General features: G+C 50.2%; 1 protein-coding gene across 4 annotated transcripts; it reads right to left on the bottom strand.

Moving 5' to 3' along the window:
* Positions 1–4745: 4745 nt before the first annotated feature.
* Positions 4746–17879, bottom strand: LOC125387430 (centromere protein S). Of its 4 annotated transcripts, none has more exons than XM_085690279.1 (5): positions 17783–17879; positions 13741–13864; positions 12966–12999; positions 10251–10324; positions 4746–5022 (listed from the first exon to the last, which is right to left on the bottom strand). In XM_085690279.1, exons 1-5 carry the CDS (start codon positions 17828–17830, stop codon positions 4811–4813), a joined length of 492 nt encoding a protein of 163 aa, XP_085546405.1. In that variant the 5' UTR covers positions 17831–17879; the 3' UTR covers positions 4746–4810. The 4 variants fall into 4 exon arrangements, with proteins under 4 accessions (XP_085546405.1, XP_085546404.1, XP_085546402.1 ...); XM_048415054.3 differs by lacking the exon at positions 4746–5022 and adding an exon at positions 8366–8821 and having other exon boundaries at positions 10258–10324; XM_085690278.2 differs by lacking the exons at positions 10251–10324; positions 12966–12999; positions 13741–13864; positions 17783–17879 and adding exons at positions 6012–6440; positions 6539–8688 and having other exon boundaries at positions 4746–5020.
* Positions 17880–20136: the final 2257 nt, after the last annotated feature.

The following is a 20136-nucleotide window of genomic DNA, read 5'->3' as shown; positions in this document are numbered from 1 at the left end:
AGACTATCTGGCCATTCAGTTCCTAATTGGCTATGCATTTTGCTTCTTCAGATTTGTCTATTATATTTTATTTGTAGGGTTTTATACATTTGGTGTTTTGGCTGGATCTTATACTATACTTTTGGGTTTTATTTTTATTTTGGTTTTTTGGTTATTTTGTTGTTTTCTCCTTTTTTAATAGGTTTTTTTTTTTTCAAGACAGAGTTTCTCTGTGTAACAGAGCCCTGGCTGTCCTGGAACTTGCTCTGTAGACCAGGTTGGCCTCAGACTAACAGAGCTCCACCTGCCTCTGCCTCTTGAGTGCTGGGATTAAAGGTGTGCACCACTGTGCTGGCTTTATGCTGTGTTTTTTTTTTTTTTTTTCCGAGACAGGGTTTCTCTGTAGCTTTTGGAGCCTGTCCTGGAACTAGCTCTTATAGCCCAGGCTGGCCTCGAACTAAGAGATCCGCCTGACTCTGCCTCCCAAGTGCTGGGATTAAAGGCGTACACCACCACCACCTGACTTATAGTGTGTTCTTATTGGTTTTCTTTTACATCATTTTTGAAGTTTTAATTATGGGAAGGTGTGTATGTGTGTGCACATATGTGCACACACACTCACATGCGCACACACACACACACACACACACACACACAGGTGCCCTCGGAGGTCAGAGTTTTCAGATTCCTGGAGATGGTTACAGGTAGTGTATGAGCTATATGATATAGTACTGGGAACTCACTCTGTAGACCAGGCTGGCCTCGAACTCAGAGATCTGCCTGCCTCTGCCTCCCGAGTGCTGGGATGAAAGGCGTGTGCCACCACTGCCTGGCTTCTACCTGTGGTTTTTAAGAAACTTGGGGCCAGGTATGGGGCCGTGCAGGCCTTTAATCCCAACACTTGAGAGGCAGAGGCAGGTGGATCTCTGTGAGTTCGAGGCCATTGGTCTACAGTACAGCCTGTCTTGAAAAACAACATCAGCACCACCAGCGCACTGGCTCTTACAGAGGACTTGGTTTGGATTCCTGGCACCACATGGTGGCTCACAAGTGTCTGTGACCCCAGTTCCACAGGTGTTGCCTCTTCTGGCTCCAGCCAGACACATGATGCATAGACACACACGCAGCAAAACACCCATAGATAAAATAACTATCCCCCCGCAAAAAAAGTTGAATTGGATTTACAGTTCCTGATGGTTGAGTCCATGCTGAGAGCAAAGGCACTGATAGCACGGAGCTCACGTCTTGAACCACAGACAGAAAGCAGACAACGTCCTCTGAAACATCACCCCTTCCAGGTGACATATTTCCTCCTGATCCTCCTCAAACACCCACCAACTGGGGACCAAGCATCCAAATGCCTGGGACTTACAGGGACATCTTCAAGCCAGCACGGGGACAAGAGATGCGGCCTCAGAAACAAGTCATAAATAATGGGTTCATAGTCACTGAACTCCCAGGGTCTGCCTCTGACCCCAACACTGGACTCAGCTCACAAGTATACAGAACGTCTCCTGGCTTTCTTTACATGAGTGCCAGGGAGGCCAAGCTCAGGTCCTCATGAGTGCATGTACTTCACCCACTTATCCCCAGCTTATTAATTATGAGCATATGGGTCCATCCTGTCTCAGTTAGGGTTTTTGTTTTTTGAGACAGGGTTTCTCTGTAACTTTGGCGCCTGTCCTGGAACTCATTTTGTAGATCAGGCTGACCTTGAACTCACAGAGAACCACCTGCCTCTGCCTCCCAAGTGCTGGGGTTAAAAGTGAGCAGCACCACCACCTGGCACAGCAACTCTTACAAGGAAAACGTCTAATCGGGGTGGCTCACTTATAGTTTTCAGAGGTTCAGCTCATTATCATCATGGCGGCATGCAGGCAGACATGGTGCTGAAGGAGTAGCTTAGAGTCCTGCATCTTGCAGGCAACAGGAAGTTAACTGAGACACTGGGTGGTGTCCTGAGCATGGAAAACCTCAAAGCCCACCCCTACAGTGACACACCTCCTCCAAGGCCACACCCACTCCAACAGAACCACACCTAATAGTGCCACCCCATGTGAGCATATCGAGGCCAAATACATCCAAACTACAGACAGTCTAACACAGCTGAGGTCAACATCAAAGTCCTGAACTTAGGTAGCCTGAGCTAACAGACTGCCCGGCAGGATCATTAACTTCATTGTCTTCCAGTGGGGCACAGCTAAGGTAAAGTTCACAGCCTCAAAGGCAGGGCAGAGAAGACTCCAGGTGAATCTAAATCACTAGCACATCTCTGTTCTAGAAAAAAATTTCCAAGACCAGTTTCTGGAGCCTCTCTGGCCTTTCAGCTGGACAGCGGCCACCAGTACACGGACCCAGCACTGGTCCCTAGGCTGCTGTGCAGAAGTGAGATGCGGCTCCATCCATCATGTTGCCGTACTCAGCTCGTAATTACGGCCGGTGGGGCTCAGCTCTGAGGACCACAGAGCCAAGTCGGGAGTCACAGTTGGAGTCCGCTCCCTGGCGTCCAGAGAAGAGGATGAAGCTCATCCTGGTGAGCCAGCCCTGGGCTTTTCCCCCATTTTAGGCACGACTCTCAGAAGCTGACGTAATTGTAGCTGCAGAGCTTTGTGGCTCACACCTAGGCAGTCGTCCCAGCCTCTCATCACACACAGGAAGAAAGATCCACCCACTGCAGTGACCTTCAGCCACTGCCAAGGTCTTCTGAAGAGGGAGGAGGTTTAAGTCAGGGTTTCACCCTGAACTACGCAGCCCAGGCTGATCCTGAACTCACAGCAATCCTCCTGTCTCAATCTCCTGAGGGCAGCAATCACCGCCCTGAACCACCCGGTCTTTTTTTTTGGTAGTCTGCAAGACAACTCAGTGAGTAAAGGCGATTGCTCCCAAGCCTGACAGCCCTGGTTTGATCCCTGGCCACACGGTGGACTAGAGCACGGCCCTGCAGCCGTCCTGACGCCACGTGCGCAGTGACCAAAAGCTGAGCATCGAGAGCCTTCACACTTGGTGTTTCTCTTAGTGACTGTGGCTCAATAGTTCAAGTGTGTATGACCAGAAAGGATTTCAAGGCTATGAGGGAGAATTAAAAAGTGCTAAACTTGGCAACAGTGATTTCTCCCCTGCTTCCTGGGGAAGACCAAAATCCTGCTTAGCTGGGAGCTCAGTGGCTGCTCGGTGTCAGATCACAGAAACGGAATGGCCTCTCATCTGTTTCTCACTGGAAACTAAAATGAAAAGCTGCCGTGACAATTGCGCATTAAGTATTTCACTGGACAAAGTGTGTGTTAAGTTTCAAGCCCGGGACAAGCGGCTGAGGTGTCTATTTAACTCATCAAAGCGGATCTGGCTGCCAGATGTTCTCCCAGCATCCCTCAGTCCCTACCTGTTACAGGGTATGGCTGGCACACACGCCCTCTGCCCCGAACTCTCCAGCCCAGGGGCTGGGCTGCCCTTCCTCAGAAGCTCTTCCCTATATAATCCAGACATTTTGGTAACCTTCCCTTTTACCTTTGGCCTCCTGGCTGCTGCACCTGTTTCCCCTACCCCCTTCTCTCCACATGGCCCAGCTCAGCCTGGTCACGTCCACACTGGATTCTCCCAGATGTCCCTGCCTCTGGCTGTGCTCTGGCTTTTATCTACAGTAAACTTTCTCCACCACACCTATGAGCAGACATGGTCTTCCCCCCTTTCTCTCACTCATCATGGATACTGGATTTTGGGGGTACCTGTCTCAGAAGTCTAGGTAAGCTAGGCAATGTGGTACACACCCCAAGTCTCAGCACACAAGAGGCAGAAAGAGGCGGCTCAATGTGCATTGGAGGCCAGCCTGGTCTGCACACCAAGGCACGGGCCAGCTACGGCTAAACCGTGACTCTCCTTCTCCAAACGGCTGGATGGGGCAGCGCTGCTCAGTGTGATTCTTTTGTTAGATGTCTTTTCTCACAAAGAAAAACTGAAACTACAGGCAGGGAAAAGAAATGTAACAAATTAATATTTCTAATTAAAACTGCTGCAGAGCGAATTTGAATATAACTTTTATAAGCATGTCAGCATGGTGTCAGCTTAACAGCACAACATTAGTTTCAAAATTAATTTTAGCTAAACTATGAGGAATAATCAGGGTGCTGGTTGAGCAGTGTTGCTCACTGGCTTGTGAACTTCAGTGCTGAGTAAGGGGAGGGCCCTATGGCTGCTGGGCAGGCACTCTGCCTCAGGCCTGGAGACTTCTTAGACATCTCATATTAAAACAGACTGGAATAGAGCTGGCTGCAACGGTGCATCTGTAATCCCAGCACTCAAGCGATGAAGACAGGCTGTGAGTTCAAGACCAAGTGGGCTATATGTGAGACCCACTCTCCAAAAGTCAAAAATAAACCGAAGACGCTGTTTGGAACTCTTAAAAATGCAGCCTTGAGCCCTTGAGGTGTAGAGGCAGGAGGATCATTTCAAGGACATTCTTGGCTACACTGCAAGTTTGAAGCTAGCCTGAGCTTACACAGACCTTGTTGAAAAAATTGTGCTGTGTTCACACACACAGACACACACGGATTTTAGTTGTTTTCAACTGAGAGAAGAGAAGCCCCACCTCCCAGCACCAGGACAGAAGCCCAGTGGTCCTGCTGGATACACTCTGGCAAGCACCATCAAAATTTTTAGTTGGAGGGTTCCCTATGGGTTTCCAATTCCTTATTTCACCTATATTCATAGGGGCCATTACTGAAATTTAGTAATTTTCACATGGCGTGGGAAGAAAAGTTGACTTAAGAAAGTTCCATGCTGCCTGACACTCTTTATTCAGACTATGGGTGCATTTCATGGGATGGCCAGGGCGGGGTTATTTGCAAGAGGAGAAGGTTTTCCAGAAGAAGTTCTTGCAGGGCTTTTTATCCCGGCGTGGGGGCTGCTGGAGAGGTGGGCTTTCCTGTCGCCTAGACACCTCGCTGGTATCCCCTCCGACAAGGGCGCTGGAGCTGGCTTGGGAGGTCCACCCGTGCCACCAGGCAAGGAAAGTCAGGAGGCCGGCCCTCTTCCCTTCCGCAGCTTCCTGTGTTTTCAGAGAAGCAAGGACAAAGCAGAGTGAAGCAAGCCCTGGACTCAGTCAGCCTCAGAAGAGCCCACCGCTTCCTTCCAGACGGCAAGCTTCAAGCTTCTCCTTAACAAACCACATTTCCCTCAAAGGCTGCATCTGGAGAATCATAGAGAAACTGCTCTGTAGAGGGAGACGGACAAATTTAAATTTATTTTATTTTATTTTTGCTAAATTTTGCCAGCCACGGTAGCACGGGCCTTCCTCAGCACTTGTGGGCAAAGGAAGGTGGGTTACTGTGAGTTTGAGGCTAGTCAGGGCTACAGAGTGAAACCTTGTCTTAAAATACCGATGAGTGAATTGCTGCCCCTCCCTTCTAACACTCTTTGCTGAGGTCCTCAGCTCTGAGAGATCTGCCCAGGTGACTGACGGCTCAGACACCCCGGGGCAGACAGGTTCATTTAACTTGCTGCTGTTTTCAGACACCCTGCTGGGTGTTCGGAGACCCAAAGAGGCTAAGGTCTGGTCTTTCAAACTCCTTGGGAAACATCTAGGAGTATTCTGATGATAAACGACCCGCCGGAAACTCAGCTGGTAATTTCAGAGAAAAATCCGTTTCTAATGGTCAACTTTATGTACTCTTTCTTGGAACTTTTTCAAAATTGAAAAAAAATGAGAAAGTAAATCACTTGATGAAATTATGAATTTATACTGTAGAGGAAGGGATGGCAGGAATTAATGTGAGCCAGCGAGAGCATAGCTGTGTACATAAATTATGGCTCTCGCAGTCCGTGTGACCAATACTGGCAGGAGCCGGTCCACAAGCTCAGCCGACAGAAGTCAAAGCGGACACCAGCAGAGAGGAAGGAGCCCCTGAACAGACACAGGCCAGGACAAGCGAGACCAGTGGTCTTAATGGGACATAGTAGCATCCTGGGGTCACACACACAAGTGTACACACACACATACACACACACAGGGCAACTCACTGGGTGGGGACTGTACTCACCCCACTGTCCTGGCCGGTGAGACCACGCTCCAGCGGAAGGGCGGTGGCCGCAGCCCCCCACAGCAGCAGCAGCAGCAGCCCGAAGGCCAACAGCCACTGGCCTCTGGCTCTGCGGCCACCCATCCTCTTCGGCTGTCCTCAGGTCAGTGCTCCGCGGATGGGGTCTTTCTCTGGAGCCCTGGTATTTTAAGCTCCGGTGCCAGCTGTTTGGGGGCCTGCACACGTCCACTGAAAACTTGCATGCCTCTCCACTCATGCCGTGACGCACGAGCCGGAGCAATCAGTTCTCAAAGAAACATTCGTGAGGTTGGATTTAGCCCCTTAATTAAAGACTCAGGACTTTTCCTGTGCCAGAGTGGATCTGCTCTCATTTTAGAACACGTGCATGTGCATTTGCTGTGAGGAAGTTTGGTTTCCTTGTAATTGTGCCTGCAGCAAGCAGGAAGCCATTAGAACAAAGTCGAGCGATTTAACAGAATAGGAAATTAGGCTTGGGTAAAGAAAGAGCTTCAAACGTGGGATCTTACCCATAAGAAAGCAAAGCAGAGGACGGGGATGCGGCTCAGCTCAGCACGTGCTTGTCATGTGTGAGGCTTCGGTTCCATCCCCAGATCAGAAATGAAGTCTGCCTGAATCTGCTAGAGCAGAAGTAATAGGTGCAGAGAGGACTCGGGGACACGGGACAGCAGGGCTTCACCCAATCACAAGGAAGAGCTTGTCCCAGTGTTGGAGGCTGTGGACCCCCAGACCCTCAGGAGTTCCTGATGGCAGGGGAGTGGTTTCTGGTGGGTTTGGCTGGGGCGTGGCTATCAGTTAAGGATCCCTACATAAGCTGCCCTGGTACACAAGAAAGGGGGCATTCTTGTTTCAAGGATGACCCATGTTCCTGTCCCTGTGTCTCTGTCTGTGTGGGTATGTTTTTAAAACTCCAGCCTAGTTCCCGGTACCGTCCTGTAGTACAGGCGCTACATCCCAGCACTGCCCTTTGCCTGGGCCAAACCCTGGTTCTTCAGCCAGACCTTAAACTCACTCAAGTACAGATGCTGATGCAGAAGGCAAGGCATAGGAGGAACCAAGGGCCTTCTGCATCCCGGTGACACTGAGCATAGTTCATGGTCTAGGGCTTTCCAAACTTCCCATGTTAGCAAATGTCACATTCTTTAACTTAGGCCAGTGAGATGGTTCAACAGGTAAGTCTGTCACCAGGCCTGATGGCCTGTCAATCCCCTGGAGCCAGCATGGTGGGAGAGACGAGTGTGCACACCATAGCACACATATGTGCCCACACACAGGTCATGTGTGTTGATGCACACCTTTAGTCCCAGCACTTGGAAATATACGCCTAATTCTAAGATTGGTGGTGCTTATTATTTTGGTCCAGAAAAGGAATGGCCAAACTTGTGAGGCAGAGGTAGGTGGAACTCTGAGTTCAAGGACAGCCTGGTCTATATTCAAGGATACAGCCAGGGTTACATGAGACCGTCTCAAAAACAGAATCACCATGTTTATGGGGTCAGCAAGATGGCTCAGTGGGTAAAGTATTTGCTATACAAACTTGCTAACCCGAGCTCTATCCTCGGAACCTACATGTTGGTGAAAGGTGAGAACACGCTGGTTCTTCAACAAACTTGTCTTCTGACCCGCACACTTGTGCCCCTCCCCCAGACACTTTTCTTTATTTTTAAAATTAAGTGCGCACATGAGGGCTGGGCGGTGGTGGTGCATCCCTTTAATCCCAGCACTTGGGAGGCAGAGGCAGGTGGATCTATGTGAATTCGAGGCCAGCCTAGTATACAGAGCAAGTTCCAGGACAGGCTCCAAAGCTATAGAAAAACCCTGTCTCAAAAAACCAAAAATTTAAATTAAAAAAAAAAAAAAGACTTGTGGGGACAAATGTATGAATCCCTCAGAGCTGCCCAGACCTGAAACCCATCTCAGGCCACTAGAGACCGCCAGGTCCCAAGGAAGGCTCACACCTAAAGCAAACTGAAGGCCGGATGGCGCCTTCTGAAAGATCACGTCCCTTCTCAACTTCTGGGAATCAGTTTTCTCCTCCAGCATGGGATTAAACTCAGGTCACCATGCTTGACAAATGTCTCACCCACTGAGCTACCTTGCCGGCCCCAGACCACCCTCGGGACCCTACCACTGTATAAGGGAAAGAGCAGGCCCTGAAGTCTATGCGGCCTCCCCTCCCCCCGCACCACTATTTCACACTGTAGCTCCAGACTCTCCCTCAAGCGAACCTCTGCTCAGGAAAGCCAAGGCTTCATTACAAAGGTGCGCTAAAGAATGAGAAACCCCATCCCCAGCACCATCTTTCATGGGTCTGAAAGAACCTTAGCAGCCAGAGCTAAGGAAACAGCTTTATTCACTGTTCAGAGACCGTCACTTGGCCTAGAAAGTAGGCAGTGAAGGACGGCTCACCCCAAACCCAGCAGGTCTAACTGTTAACACGAGCCATCAGCCTTAGCCACAATGCCAGTGTGCCATCCAGATGCCAGCCTCGCCTGTGCCGGGGACAGCACGCGGACACTCTGCAGGAAGCCGCCATTAGATTCTTGAAACTGGCAGCATGAAAAGCTGTGCAGTCACGCGTTTCCTTTAGACGTCTCTACTTATCCCGCAGACGGCCCTTGGTGGTGGGCACACGTCTCTGGGAAGAGAAGTGATTAACTTTCACTGTCCACCACTTCAGCATCGGGCTCCCTGGAGTGACTGCTCTCATCCTCTGGCTTCCTTTTCTTCTTGGCCTTTCGCTCTAGGTTGAGCTGAGCAATCTCTTCATTTTTCTCTGTGATGTATTTTAGCTATGTAGATACATAAAAAGCAAAACTATATTTAAGTCTTTACATCTGTCTAAACTAATTTATAAACCTAAAAATAATCACAATAACTTATGCCTTCTCCAGTATTCCAATTATTAGCACTAAAACTGAACTGAAAACGAAGAGGGTCACAGTTCAGAGTCATCTCCCCGCTCTTGTGGAAAGGAGTTCTTGGGGAGGCTGAGACGGGAAGAGTTATGGTATTCTACATCGTTAGCCACAGTCAGGTGTTCTTGGGGAGGCTGAGACGGGAGGGTTATGGTATTCTACATCCGTTAGCCACAGTCAGTGACCCCGGCTGTGTCAAGTGTTTCACCTAGAAAATGACAGTTTGGTCAAAATGATGTTTTAGATGTGAAAAAATAGAAATTGTGCTCTTCTGCATAACTGACCTGGCAGGGTTCCATCCATCCCTAGCCCATCAGAACTGTGGAACGGCTGGGCCTGGGGGCATACCTGTCGCGTGTTCAAAGCCTGCCTAGGCTAAAAGTCAAGTTCAAGACTGGTCTGTAGGTGGGGAGGGGGAAGGAAAAGGGAGGCGGGGAGGAGGTGGAAATTTCTAATAAATAAATTAATTAAAAAAAGACTGGCCTGTATACACAGCATGCCCCTTGTTTTTTTTTTTTTTTTAAATAGCTTTTGTTTTTTTTTTATTATGTATACAATATTCTGTCTGTGTGTATGTCTGCAGGCCAGAAGAAGGCAACAGACATCATTACAGATGGTTGTGAGCCACCATGTGGTTGCTGGGAATTGAACTCAGGACCTTTGGAAGAGCAGGCAATGCTCTTAACCACTGAGCCATCTCTCCAGCCCATGCCCCTTGTTTTGTCTCAGAACAGGAACTGAGGCTGGAGAGGGGCTCTGGTTTACAGCACTTGTTACCCTCACAGAGGACCCAGGTTTGATTCCCAGCATTCACTGCGGCTCACAACCACGTGTGACTTCAGTTCCAGGGGATCTGCCCTCCACGGGCACCAGGCACGCACACGGTAGACAGGCACACATGCGGTGCAGTGGTACAGACAGCACCTGACTAGCGTGCACAAGGCCCTACTTTCAATCCCCATTAGGTGGGGGCGGGGTGGGTACCACAAGGAAGCTATCCCCATAGACCAACTAACCCATGACTGGTCTGTGACATCATGTTGTAAATGAAACATGGCACCAAAGTTTTGAGATATTACAAAAAAGGTAAATTATGGAATCCAGAGAGAGCTGATTAGAAAATTTCAAATTGGCTTTGCAAGATCTATCATGATGAAAGGAGGGCTATAAATTACGGGAGGTCTGAATGGTTCAGCCATCTCCAGTTTTTAATGCAAGGTGCCCTGGAGAATAACTACACGCCTTCAAGTGATTAATTGGGAATAATGTATTCCGGGGGGACGAGGGTGAGGAAGAAATTCATCTCTCACCAGTGAATTACTCCGCCTGGCTAAGAGCTTCACGTCCTCAGTGGTAACTGTGCTTCTTTTCGCGTGTCTGCAGAAAGGGCAGAAACACGTCACCAAACTGTGGTGTTAAAGTTAGGACGGGACTTAAAAGTTCACGGCTGGAGGAACAAGGATGCCTAACCCATCCCGTCAGAGTCAAGCCACCAGGCAATCATGACACAGAAATGAGCGAGGTTCCTAGCCAGGACACTGCAGCGACATTTCATCTATACTCTAATAAACAAAGTCTGCCTGAAGATCTGAGGGTCAAACAGCCACCCTGGTCAGCCTCACAGACAAGGCAGTGGTGACACACACTTCTAATCCCAGTAGCCACACTAGTTTGCCATAAAAACCGGGCGGTACTGGTGCACACCTTTAATCCCAGCCCTAGAGAGGAATATAAAACAGGAGGAGACAGCTCGCAGACACAGTCTCATTCTGAGATTCCTGGGGGCAGGATCGCCGTTTCAGACTGAGGTAGAGGTAAAAGCCAGTGGTTGGCTGCCTTGCTCTTCTGGTCTTCAGGTTGAACCCCAATTTCTGTCTCTGGGTTTTAGTAACCGTGCTACAGGATACCAGCTCCACAGAGGACACAGAGGACAATCTGTCAACTGTGTCTGAGAGTCAGTGTGCTGAGAGCAAAGGGTGAGACGCCGTCTAACGCCACCCTTTCTATCGCAGTCGTCTGTGGGACCACAGACCACGCAAGGTGCACACACAAGGCTGATGGAGAGAATGGAGTCACCATAAGACACGACTCCTCTGCATAAGTAGACGATGGCTGAACGGCCAGGCAAACATCCATGATGCTGGCTCCTGAAGCTCTTCTCCAGGACTGAGTCACAGACAGAGCACCTGCAGCACCTCCTAGAGCCCACTTCCCTGCGAGCTCTGAACCCCCTCAGCACACCCACACCCACTTCCCTGCAAGCTCTGAACCCCCCTCAGCACACCCACACCCACTTCCCTGCGAGCTCTGAACGCCCCTCAGCACACCCACACCCACTTCCCTGCGAGCTCTGAACGCCCCTCAGCACACCCACACCCACGAGCCTGGCAAGCTCTGAACGCCCCTCAGCACACCCACACCCACGAGCCTGGCAAGCTCTGAACGCCCCTCAGCACACCCACACCCACGAGCCTGGCAAGCTCTGAACCCCCCTCAGCACACCCACACCCACGAGCCTGGCAGAATGAAGCCCTGCCTTTAAAGTGGTTCTGCCTCCTGCCCACAGTTTGGGCCGAGGTCCTTCACATCCTCCTCCAAGCCTCGCTGGGAAAGATGGGGGCTGCCGAGAGGGCTGCTCCCTGCTCTTACAGAGGGTGGAGTTCAATTCCCAACATCTGCAACTGGCAGATCACAACTCCAGCTCCAGGGGACCTGTCCTCTTCTGGCCTCTGTGGGCACCCATACCAAAGCTGTCACATTTCTATGCCAACCATGTGACTGCCACTGAACTGCATCCTAACTCCTAGTTTCTGGATTTTACAATTTTACATGTGTACATGTATGTGTCTCTCCCACGCCTGTCCTCGTGCATGAGGATGGAAGAGGACGCTGGAGCTGTTAACAGCTGTGAGCCATGGTGAGGGTCTGGAATTGAACTCAGGACTTCTACAAGAACAAGTGCTCTTGTTCTTGAAGCCACCACTCAGCCCAGCTTCTGGATTGTTCTGACAGCCTCACTATGGAGCCAGGCCAGTCTTGAACGTGGACTCCTCCTGCCTCAACTTCCCAAGCACCAAGATTGCAGGCATGCCCCACCATGCCCAGCTTGTTTCTGGAACCACACGAAAACGTTTTTTAAGAATTTCATTGACTTCCACAGCTAACACAGAAAGGGGAGCTGAAGGTGATAGCTACTTCGCAGGACTTGGGGGTGGGGCGCAAATAAGCAGCAGCTGAATGAGCTGCCAGCATCCCATAATAGCACCGTATCCCCCTCAGCCGAGCTGACGACGCCAAGCAGTTTTTAGGAACTGATAATATATACAGGAAGGGGAAGATTTAGAGCCCCCTGGGAACCCGCTGCTTTAATTTACCGGGAAGATTCATCCGAGAAACAGTGCGGAGGGCAAGGTGAGAAGCATGGCTCAGAGGCTGAGGTGAGCAGAGGCAAAAGAGAAGCTTCAGCCCTCCCAGCCTCAGCCATTCCAAGGGCTGCATAAAAGCAATGGTTTCCAATTACCTGAGGTACTAATTGAAGAGCCAAACATAAATCACCTGTAAGAGCTCAGGCTTCTCCTGCTGAGGGCAGGCCTCCCCCTTCCCGGGAAGATTAGTCTTCCTCATAGCAAGCACGGAATGAAAGCCCCTGCCTGTCATTCTCTGACACCTGCAAGCAATCAGGGCTGTGGCGCTCTGAGGCCCTCTCCACAGGGGGACTGACCCCCAACTTCCCACATCCTTAGCAATCGCAACCTCCCCAAGAAAGGGTTTTTAAAACAGGCAGCCGTGCACTGCAGTCCTGGAGCCGCCATTCAGACCTCTGTCAGTGAGACCTTCAAAGGACTCGGAGATACCGGACGATCTCAAGTGACGTGTTCAGAGCAGATGTTAGGTCCCTGCAGTGTCGTCATGAGGCACGAGCCCCCAGCAAACAAGGCGCCACAGAACTGAAATACACCACCAGATGGGGGCGGTGATGTCAATGGACCTCAATTACACAGCCAGCTTTTCTACCCACCTGGCAAACATCTCAAGGTCTTTGGCAAAATTTTCTGAAAGAGAGGGGAAAAAATAGATATCAGCTGGCTCATCTCCACCTCAGAAGACTGAAGCCTTGGCTTCCAGTCAGCAGACTCGGCAAACCTCGGAGGTGAGCAAAGGCACCCCAGGCGAGCAGTTACCAACTTTTTTTTTTTTTTAAGTTGTTCAGGACAGGATTTCTCTGTGTAGCACTGGCCATCCTGAAACTCACTGGTCCAGGCTGGCCTTGAACTCAAGAGACCCACCTGCCTGTCTCCTGAGTGCTGAGATTAAAGGTGTGCGTCACACCAGGCCTCACCAGCTTTTCCAAATCATGGCTGCGTCTCTGTCCTTCCCAGCACCCTCCACTCCTCTTACAAATCTTGTCCTACCTGTGATGACACCCTTGGTCGCTAGGGACTGTCCTGTACATCTGCGAAGTATAGTAAGAACTCTGATTTCCTCACAAGTGAGTGCCAGCACCAGGACGCAGCCGTCACGCACACTATGGGAAGCATGGCCGTGTCACAGAGCAACGAGACGGAACGTGTCCAATGTTCCGGCCATCGTGGCCGTTTAAACGAGGGGAATGACTGGTATTGGCACAACAGGACAACCTAACAGTCCTTCCCACACAACACCCAACTCTTCCAGCCACGAAGTGATCAGGGAGTCCGTGGCCAGGGTGTGTGTGTGAGAGGGGATGAGCCACGCCACAGCTCCCACCCACACGGGTCCCCGGTGAAACCCACAGAGATGGCCTGGCCTCGTACCGCACTGTCGGAAAGTCACCTCCGCGATGGCCGCCACGGTCTGCTTGTTGAACTGCACCTGTTTGTCCAAGGCCACTTCGTTGCACAGACAGCCGACTGTGTAGTGAACTGCTGCCTTTAGCCTCTGTGGGGAAATCAAAGTCCTTCAGGGGCTGCAAGCAGGAGCTCACACATCCTCAAGACCAAGGAGAGGGGCTGCCCGGCCTGGTTCCTGCAGTACATTCCATCATGGCGGAGTGACACGCAAGTGCACTAATCAGTTAACGACACCCTCTGGAGTGTGACTTGGGGGGACATGACTTTCCAACTAATGGTTATGATTTAGGTCCCATAAAGATGAGAAACCACGTTAGTCAGCAAGGAGCAATGACAGCAGCCCTTGCTGCAGCCTTTAGCCACTGACCAGGCCCTGCTCGGGAATACAATGAAAAATCAGTCTGCGGCCTTAAAATAACTAACGGAAGACAGAAAGACCCCATGCCTCGGTTCCAAGTCTCTAGCAGCCACAGCCCTCCACGCCCAGGTGACAGGACAGCAAGGGCTGAGGCCTACACATCTGACCATCTCTGGTTTAGAGGGTCACCAGCCACCACAATGGTCTTCCTGTCCCACAGGAATTACCCTCCCCCATTTTTGGCAGTGCTGGGGATGGAACCAGAGCCTCACACACTAGGCGAACACTCCCACTGAGCCTCATCCTAGTCCCCAGAAAGCCTTTTAGATACTGAAAATGTCACTCCTTCCGAGGCAGATGTATCAAGGGGAAGCAGCAGCCCTGCGGTTTCTCCACTGATGTGCGACCTCCTTCCCCGCGGAGATGTAAACCAACCTCTACCCCTCTTCACCAGCACCAGCAAATAGTTCCATCCATCACCCATGTTTAACTTGGGGAACCAGTACATTTAGTGGGCACCCCTACAGAGCACGGGTGAGCCCAGAGCAGCCACAGGACTGCAGTCTCACCCAGCATGGATGATAACTTCCCCATGATTGCACACTGAGTGCCCCCTCCTGGTAACCTTCTAGTCCACATTCTCTTTCGCCCCGAAACCCTGAGGCCAAGTGCAATGAGGGCAGAATTATATGCATCTGCCTGGGAAGGGCAGGCTGGGGTGACTGAGATCAGGTGAGGGTCTACTGGCCCTACCCCCCTCCGATGAGGGGCATCAACAGTTCTCAGGCCTGACGGTAAGGGTCTTTCAGGGTCTCTCAAGTAGTCACGGCTGCCCTGTTTGGAAGACAGAACCCAGGCAGGCGTGGTGTCACCTGAATCCAAGACACTAGCAAGTATCCACCACACAGGCAGGATGAGGATCAACCACAGAGATGGTCCAGGGCCTCTGGGCGAGGTCAGGCAGATGAACTTGGGACCTGTTCCCCAAGCCCCTTGTCTGCTTAGACATCAGACAAGCAAATCCAGCCTTTAGCAGATCAAAAGAATCATCAACCTAGAAGGGCAAAGACCTTAAGATCCTTTCGGATGTGAGTGGGGGCTGGGGACAGGACACGATTCCTGAACACATGTGGCTCTAGGAAGTTTTGTCTGCCCCTGCTGCTGGGCCGCTTTCCTCCTGCAGACCTTGGAGGCTAAATCATGAGACTTGAAACTCAAGGGAGCACCTTGTCCACCTTATTTCATGCTGTCTGCCTGACAGGAATGCTGGGGTCCTCAGAGCAGAGATACAAATTTGAGCTCTTTTTTTGTTTGTTTTTTGAGACAGGGTTTCTCTGTGTAGCCTGTCTGTCCTGGAACTCCCTCTGTAGACCAGGCTGGTCTCGAACTCACAGAGATCCACCTGCCCCCGCCTCCCGAGTGATGGGATTAAAGGTGTACGCCACTACCCACCGCCCCACCTGAGTTCATCTTTAGGGCCTCATTTAATTAGTGAGCACTTACTGTCTCCTAAGAGCCAGGCTTGGCTCTCAGAGCTGAGACTACAGAAACAGAAAGGCCCAGCAGTGTAGTTCAGTGGCAAAGTGCCTGCCTGGCATGTGTAAGGTCCCAAGTTCCGTCTTTAGCACCACACACACACACACAAAATAATAATAATAAAATTAAATAAAAAATAAAAACAAGATTTCCAGACACGGTGATGTGTGCCTTCAATCTCAGAACTTGGGAGGTAGTGGCAGGGGGAATTTCTGTGATTTCCAGGCTAGCCAGGGCTAAACAATAAGACTCTGTCTTTTAAAAAAAAAGGGGGGGGATGTGTGGTCGGGTAGTGGTGGTGCAGGCCTTTAATGCCAGTACCAGGGAGGTAGAGGCAGGCTGATCTCTGTGAGTTCGAGGCCAGCCTGGGCTACAAGAGCTGCTAACCCTGACAACCTGATTTCGGACAGCACCCCCATCAAAATAAATAAATATAATAATAATAAAAAGCCCCATAGCCCCTGCTCTCCCATCCCACCCTGGCCTTTAGTGCATTCTTCACACCTGCCAGTGTCACTGATTGAGTGATGGCCCAGGAGACAAGAGTAACCCTTGATTTGATCCTAGATGAAGAGAGAAGACAACCAAACCTGCAGGACAGATGGAGGCATTCGATTACAGACTGGACATCCAACAAGGGAATTCTATTCAAGTTAGACAGCCAAGCTGTTCCAGGCCTGGTGGCCTGGAGTGCCTGACATCCCAGCACGGGGGAGGTGCAGGCAGGAGATCTGAAGTTCAAGGCCAGCATGAACAACGGGGTCCAGTCTCCAAACACTGAGCAAACTTCTGAAATGTGATAAACTATGGGGAACTTGTCTGCGGGAGATGTGTGCCGAACTAGCCACCTGGTCATTTCATTGGATATTTATTTTATTTTTTAGATAGGGTCCCGCTGTAACACTGGCTGGCCAGGAACTCAGAGAGCCTCCTGCCTCTGCCTCCCCAGGGCTGAGATCAAAGCGTGCCACCACGCCTGGCTTCATCTGATCTTAGAGTTAAATGGTGATCAGCTGATCTGTAAGCGGGGTCAGGGCTTTAACACTTAAATAGGAGCCTGACTACCTGACAACAGCGCTTGCTACAAGAGAACAGAGAGCAAGATGCCAACAAGAGAAAACGACGGTGGCACTGGGGTGCCCATGGCTCGACCAGCAACACTTCTAATCGCAGAGCAGCAGGAACCCAGAACTACCTCAGGAAGCCCAGTTCCGCTCGCCACCACGGACAGGTCGTTATTCCTATCAAAACTTTGCAAAGGAGAAAACTGCCTTTGGGCCACAGCAAACAGAAGCTAGAGGGGAAATGACAACCCACGCCAGGGTGGATGCCAGGGCAGCCGGCCAGGGGCTGAATTCCGGCTCTGCAGCCCCGCTCTCCCTCTCTCCGAACACATCAGGCCCCTCGGGACTGCACACCTTCAGGTCTCTCTCGCTCTTCATCCCTTGGTCTCTCTTTGATAGGCTCTCTCTACGTAGACTAGGCTAGCCGAAAGCTCTGAGCTGCTGGCTCTGCCTCCTGGGCGCGGAAGAAAAGGCCCGAGCCTGGCGGTGGTGGCGCAATCCTTTAAACCCAGCACTCGGGAGGCAGAGGTAGGCGGACCTCTGTGAGTTCGAGGCCAGCCTGGTCTAAAAGAGCTAGTTCCAGAACAGGTTCCAAAGCTACAGAAAAACACTGTCTCGAAAAACCAGGGGGGGAAAAAAAGCCTGAGCCCCGACGCCCTGCCCTCTCTAGCTTTCGAGACCAGGGAAGCTAACTGATCTGAAACCCATAATCCTCCTGCCTCGGCTTCTGCATCAGTCCCACCTCCAGTTTCCTTTCGAGACAGGGTCTCCGGTATTCCAGGTTGGACTCGAACTCGCTGAAGACGACCTTAAACTTGCTTCTGCCTCCACCCCACAGTACTAGGATCACAGTCGTTCGCCCCCCCCGAGGCCCGTTTGTGCGGGGCTGGGACTCGAACCCACGGCTTCACGAATGCTGAGCGAACATTCTGCCAACCAAGGGCCGCCTTCTCCCATGAGCGCCCACATTCCACCCTCACAGCCCTGGGAAAGCCGGGGACACTGGAACTCGCCATCCTGCCTTGCTGAGACCCCGTTTATCGTCTACCTGCCGGTGAGAGAACTGCCGCTGCTCCTCCGCCTCCGTCTCCTCCATCGCTGCGGAGCTCCCCGGGCAGGCGCACCGCGGTCTAGTCAGATTTTCCCGCTCTGCGTGCGCGACGGGCTGCGCAGAGGGTCAAAGCGCGAAGCGCCTCCTGCCTGGCCCGCGCGCGCCCCCTGGCGGCGGTTTGTGGAAGGGTCTTGCTGGCGTTGGTGCGACCCCAGGATCAGGTGCAGCACCCTAGAGGCTGTCTCAAGTCCTGCCACTTCCTTAAACATCTGTAAGAACATGCATGAGATAGCTCAGTGGTGATGCACGCCTTTAATCCCAGCACGCAGAAGGCAGAGCAGGTGCATCTCTGTGAGTTCGAGGTCAACTTGGTCTATAGAGTGAGTTCCAGGGCAGCCAGGACTGTTACACAGAGAGACCTTGTGTGTGTGTGTGTGTGTGTGTGTGTGTGTTTTGGGGGGGATACATATGTTCTGGGCGTGGTGGTGCACCTCTTTAATCCCAGTACTTGGGAGTCAAAGGCAGGTGGATCTCTGTGAGTTCAAGACCAGCCAGGGCTACTTAGTGAGGTTCTATCTCAAACTAAAACAAAACAAAACAAAACAAAACAAAACATTGTTCAGACCATTATATACATTTCAGTGACTTTAAAAAAGAAAAAAAAGGGGTCTAGAGAGATGGCTCAGTGGTTAAGAGCACTGACTGCTCTTACAGAGGACCCGGGTTCAATTAGGTCACAACTGTCTGTAATTCTAGTTCCAGGAGACCCAACACTCATGGCAAAACACCAATGTATGTAAAATATAAATAAATAAATATTTTTTAAAAAAAAAGAAAAAGAAAAAAAAAACAAGCAAAACCAAGTCCATGAAGAAAATGGCTTTTATGCCATGCAACCTCAGGATGCTTTGCAAAGAGCCACCAACTGCAGTGACCCCAAATAACTTACATTTTCATTAAATCATGCAAAAAATATTACATCTTCCTGGCACATAATTGTCTCCTTAACCACTGAACAGTTCAGCCATTGGAATAAAGTGTACATTGTATAGATTATAGTAGCTGACTGTATTATTGTATACTTTATTAAATGTGAACTTGTACCCCTTTATTTTAAAAGGTCATTGTGTTCTACTGCCTATTTTAGATGACTTTGGGTTGGGGAAGGGCGTTAGGGAAGTAGAATTGTAACCTCCCTCGTGATTGGTTTTATGAAGATAGAAGGTTAATACTCTTACCACAAAGCTCAGGATTCTTCATCCTAAAGGTACAAGGATCAGTGTGAGGATTTTATTTTTGGTTGTATTTGAGCTGGATGAATGGTGGGGTCTGAATACAGATTATTTCATGGTCTAATGAGGAGGTAGGGCACAGATAACTGATCGGTTTGAGTGACTGCAATGTGTTCTGGGTGCACAACAGTTAGCATGCTGTGGTTTTATTTGTGATGTCTGGATGCCTGTGAAGAGGATTCAATGCATGTCTCTACTAGTTCAGTGATTTCAATGTAGGTTACCCATTCCCTGCGTCTAAACTGGAACAGCTCCCGCGCTATGTTGACTTTATTGGTAGTATTGAGCAGACCTTGGTTCGGCATGAAACTAGTTGCAAAACCCACTATTTTGGAAATAAAAATGTATTTTGACATATACAAATAAAATGAATAAACCTATTTTAAATGTGTGAACTTTAAAAAAAACCCAAACACGTTATCACCTACAATTAACAAATGATAAAATATTACCCCTGCAAGCCTGATGCCCACAGAAGAGACCTCTGACCCCCACTGTGTGCTCACACTCGCACACAGCACACACACAAGAGCTAACAAGTGTAAATTACTAAATGCGGTGCTTTCTATGGACACTCATACACTGCCACGGACCGGTTCAGGTGAACCACTCCGACCGTGGGAGAATCAGGGCTCAGGCTCAGGAGAATTTCAGAAATCAGCGATGAATGACAGACAGACACCCTCAATGTGACTGAAAAATGCTGCTGCACTTTACTTCAATTAGTGTAAGGCTTTTATATTTTTACAAACAAAGAACTTGGCAAAGGCATACATCATCAGATCATTAAAAAAAAGCATAAAACAGTTTACAAAAAGAATCTTTGAAAATGCTTTGACTTGGGCACAAGGACTTTCGCTCAGTCTGTACGAGGCGGCTGGCTGGGCTAAATGATCTTGTGCTCAGAATATCTTGGGGGTGTGAGAGGAGAAGGCCACTATCTTCCTGGGAGAACTTTCTGCTAGGAAATTTTAAAGACATGATCTCAAACTTGTCTGAAACTGGTCTCATACCATTAATCTCAACTCTCCTCCCTCCCCGACTCTCAGGGTCAGATGT

This window comes from Myodes glareolus, chromosome 6 (assembly GCF_982192425.1).
Source record: "Myodes glareolus chromosome 6, mMyoGla1.1, whole genome shotgun sequence".
Taxonomy (NCBI): domain Eukaryota; kingdom Metazoa; phylum Chordata; class Mammalia; order Rodentia; family Cricetidae; genus Myodes; species Myodes glareolus.
This window is presented reverse-complemented; position numbering and strand designations above follow the sequence as displayed.

Coding starts and splice junctions, on each gene's coding strand:
- LOC125387430 (XM_085690279.1), bottom strand. CDS start 17,830: ATGGAGGAGACGGAGGCGGAGGAGCAGCGGCAGTTCTCTCACCGGCAG. Junction 13,865..17,782: donor GGCAGTTCTCTCACCGGCAG/GTAGACGATAAA, acceptor ATTTCCCCACAG/AGGCTAAAGGCAGCAGTTCA. Junction 13,000..13,740: donor GGTGACTTTCCGACAGTGCG/GTACGAGGCCAG, acceptor CCTCTCTTTCAG/AAAATTTTGCCAAAGACCTT.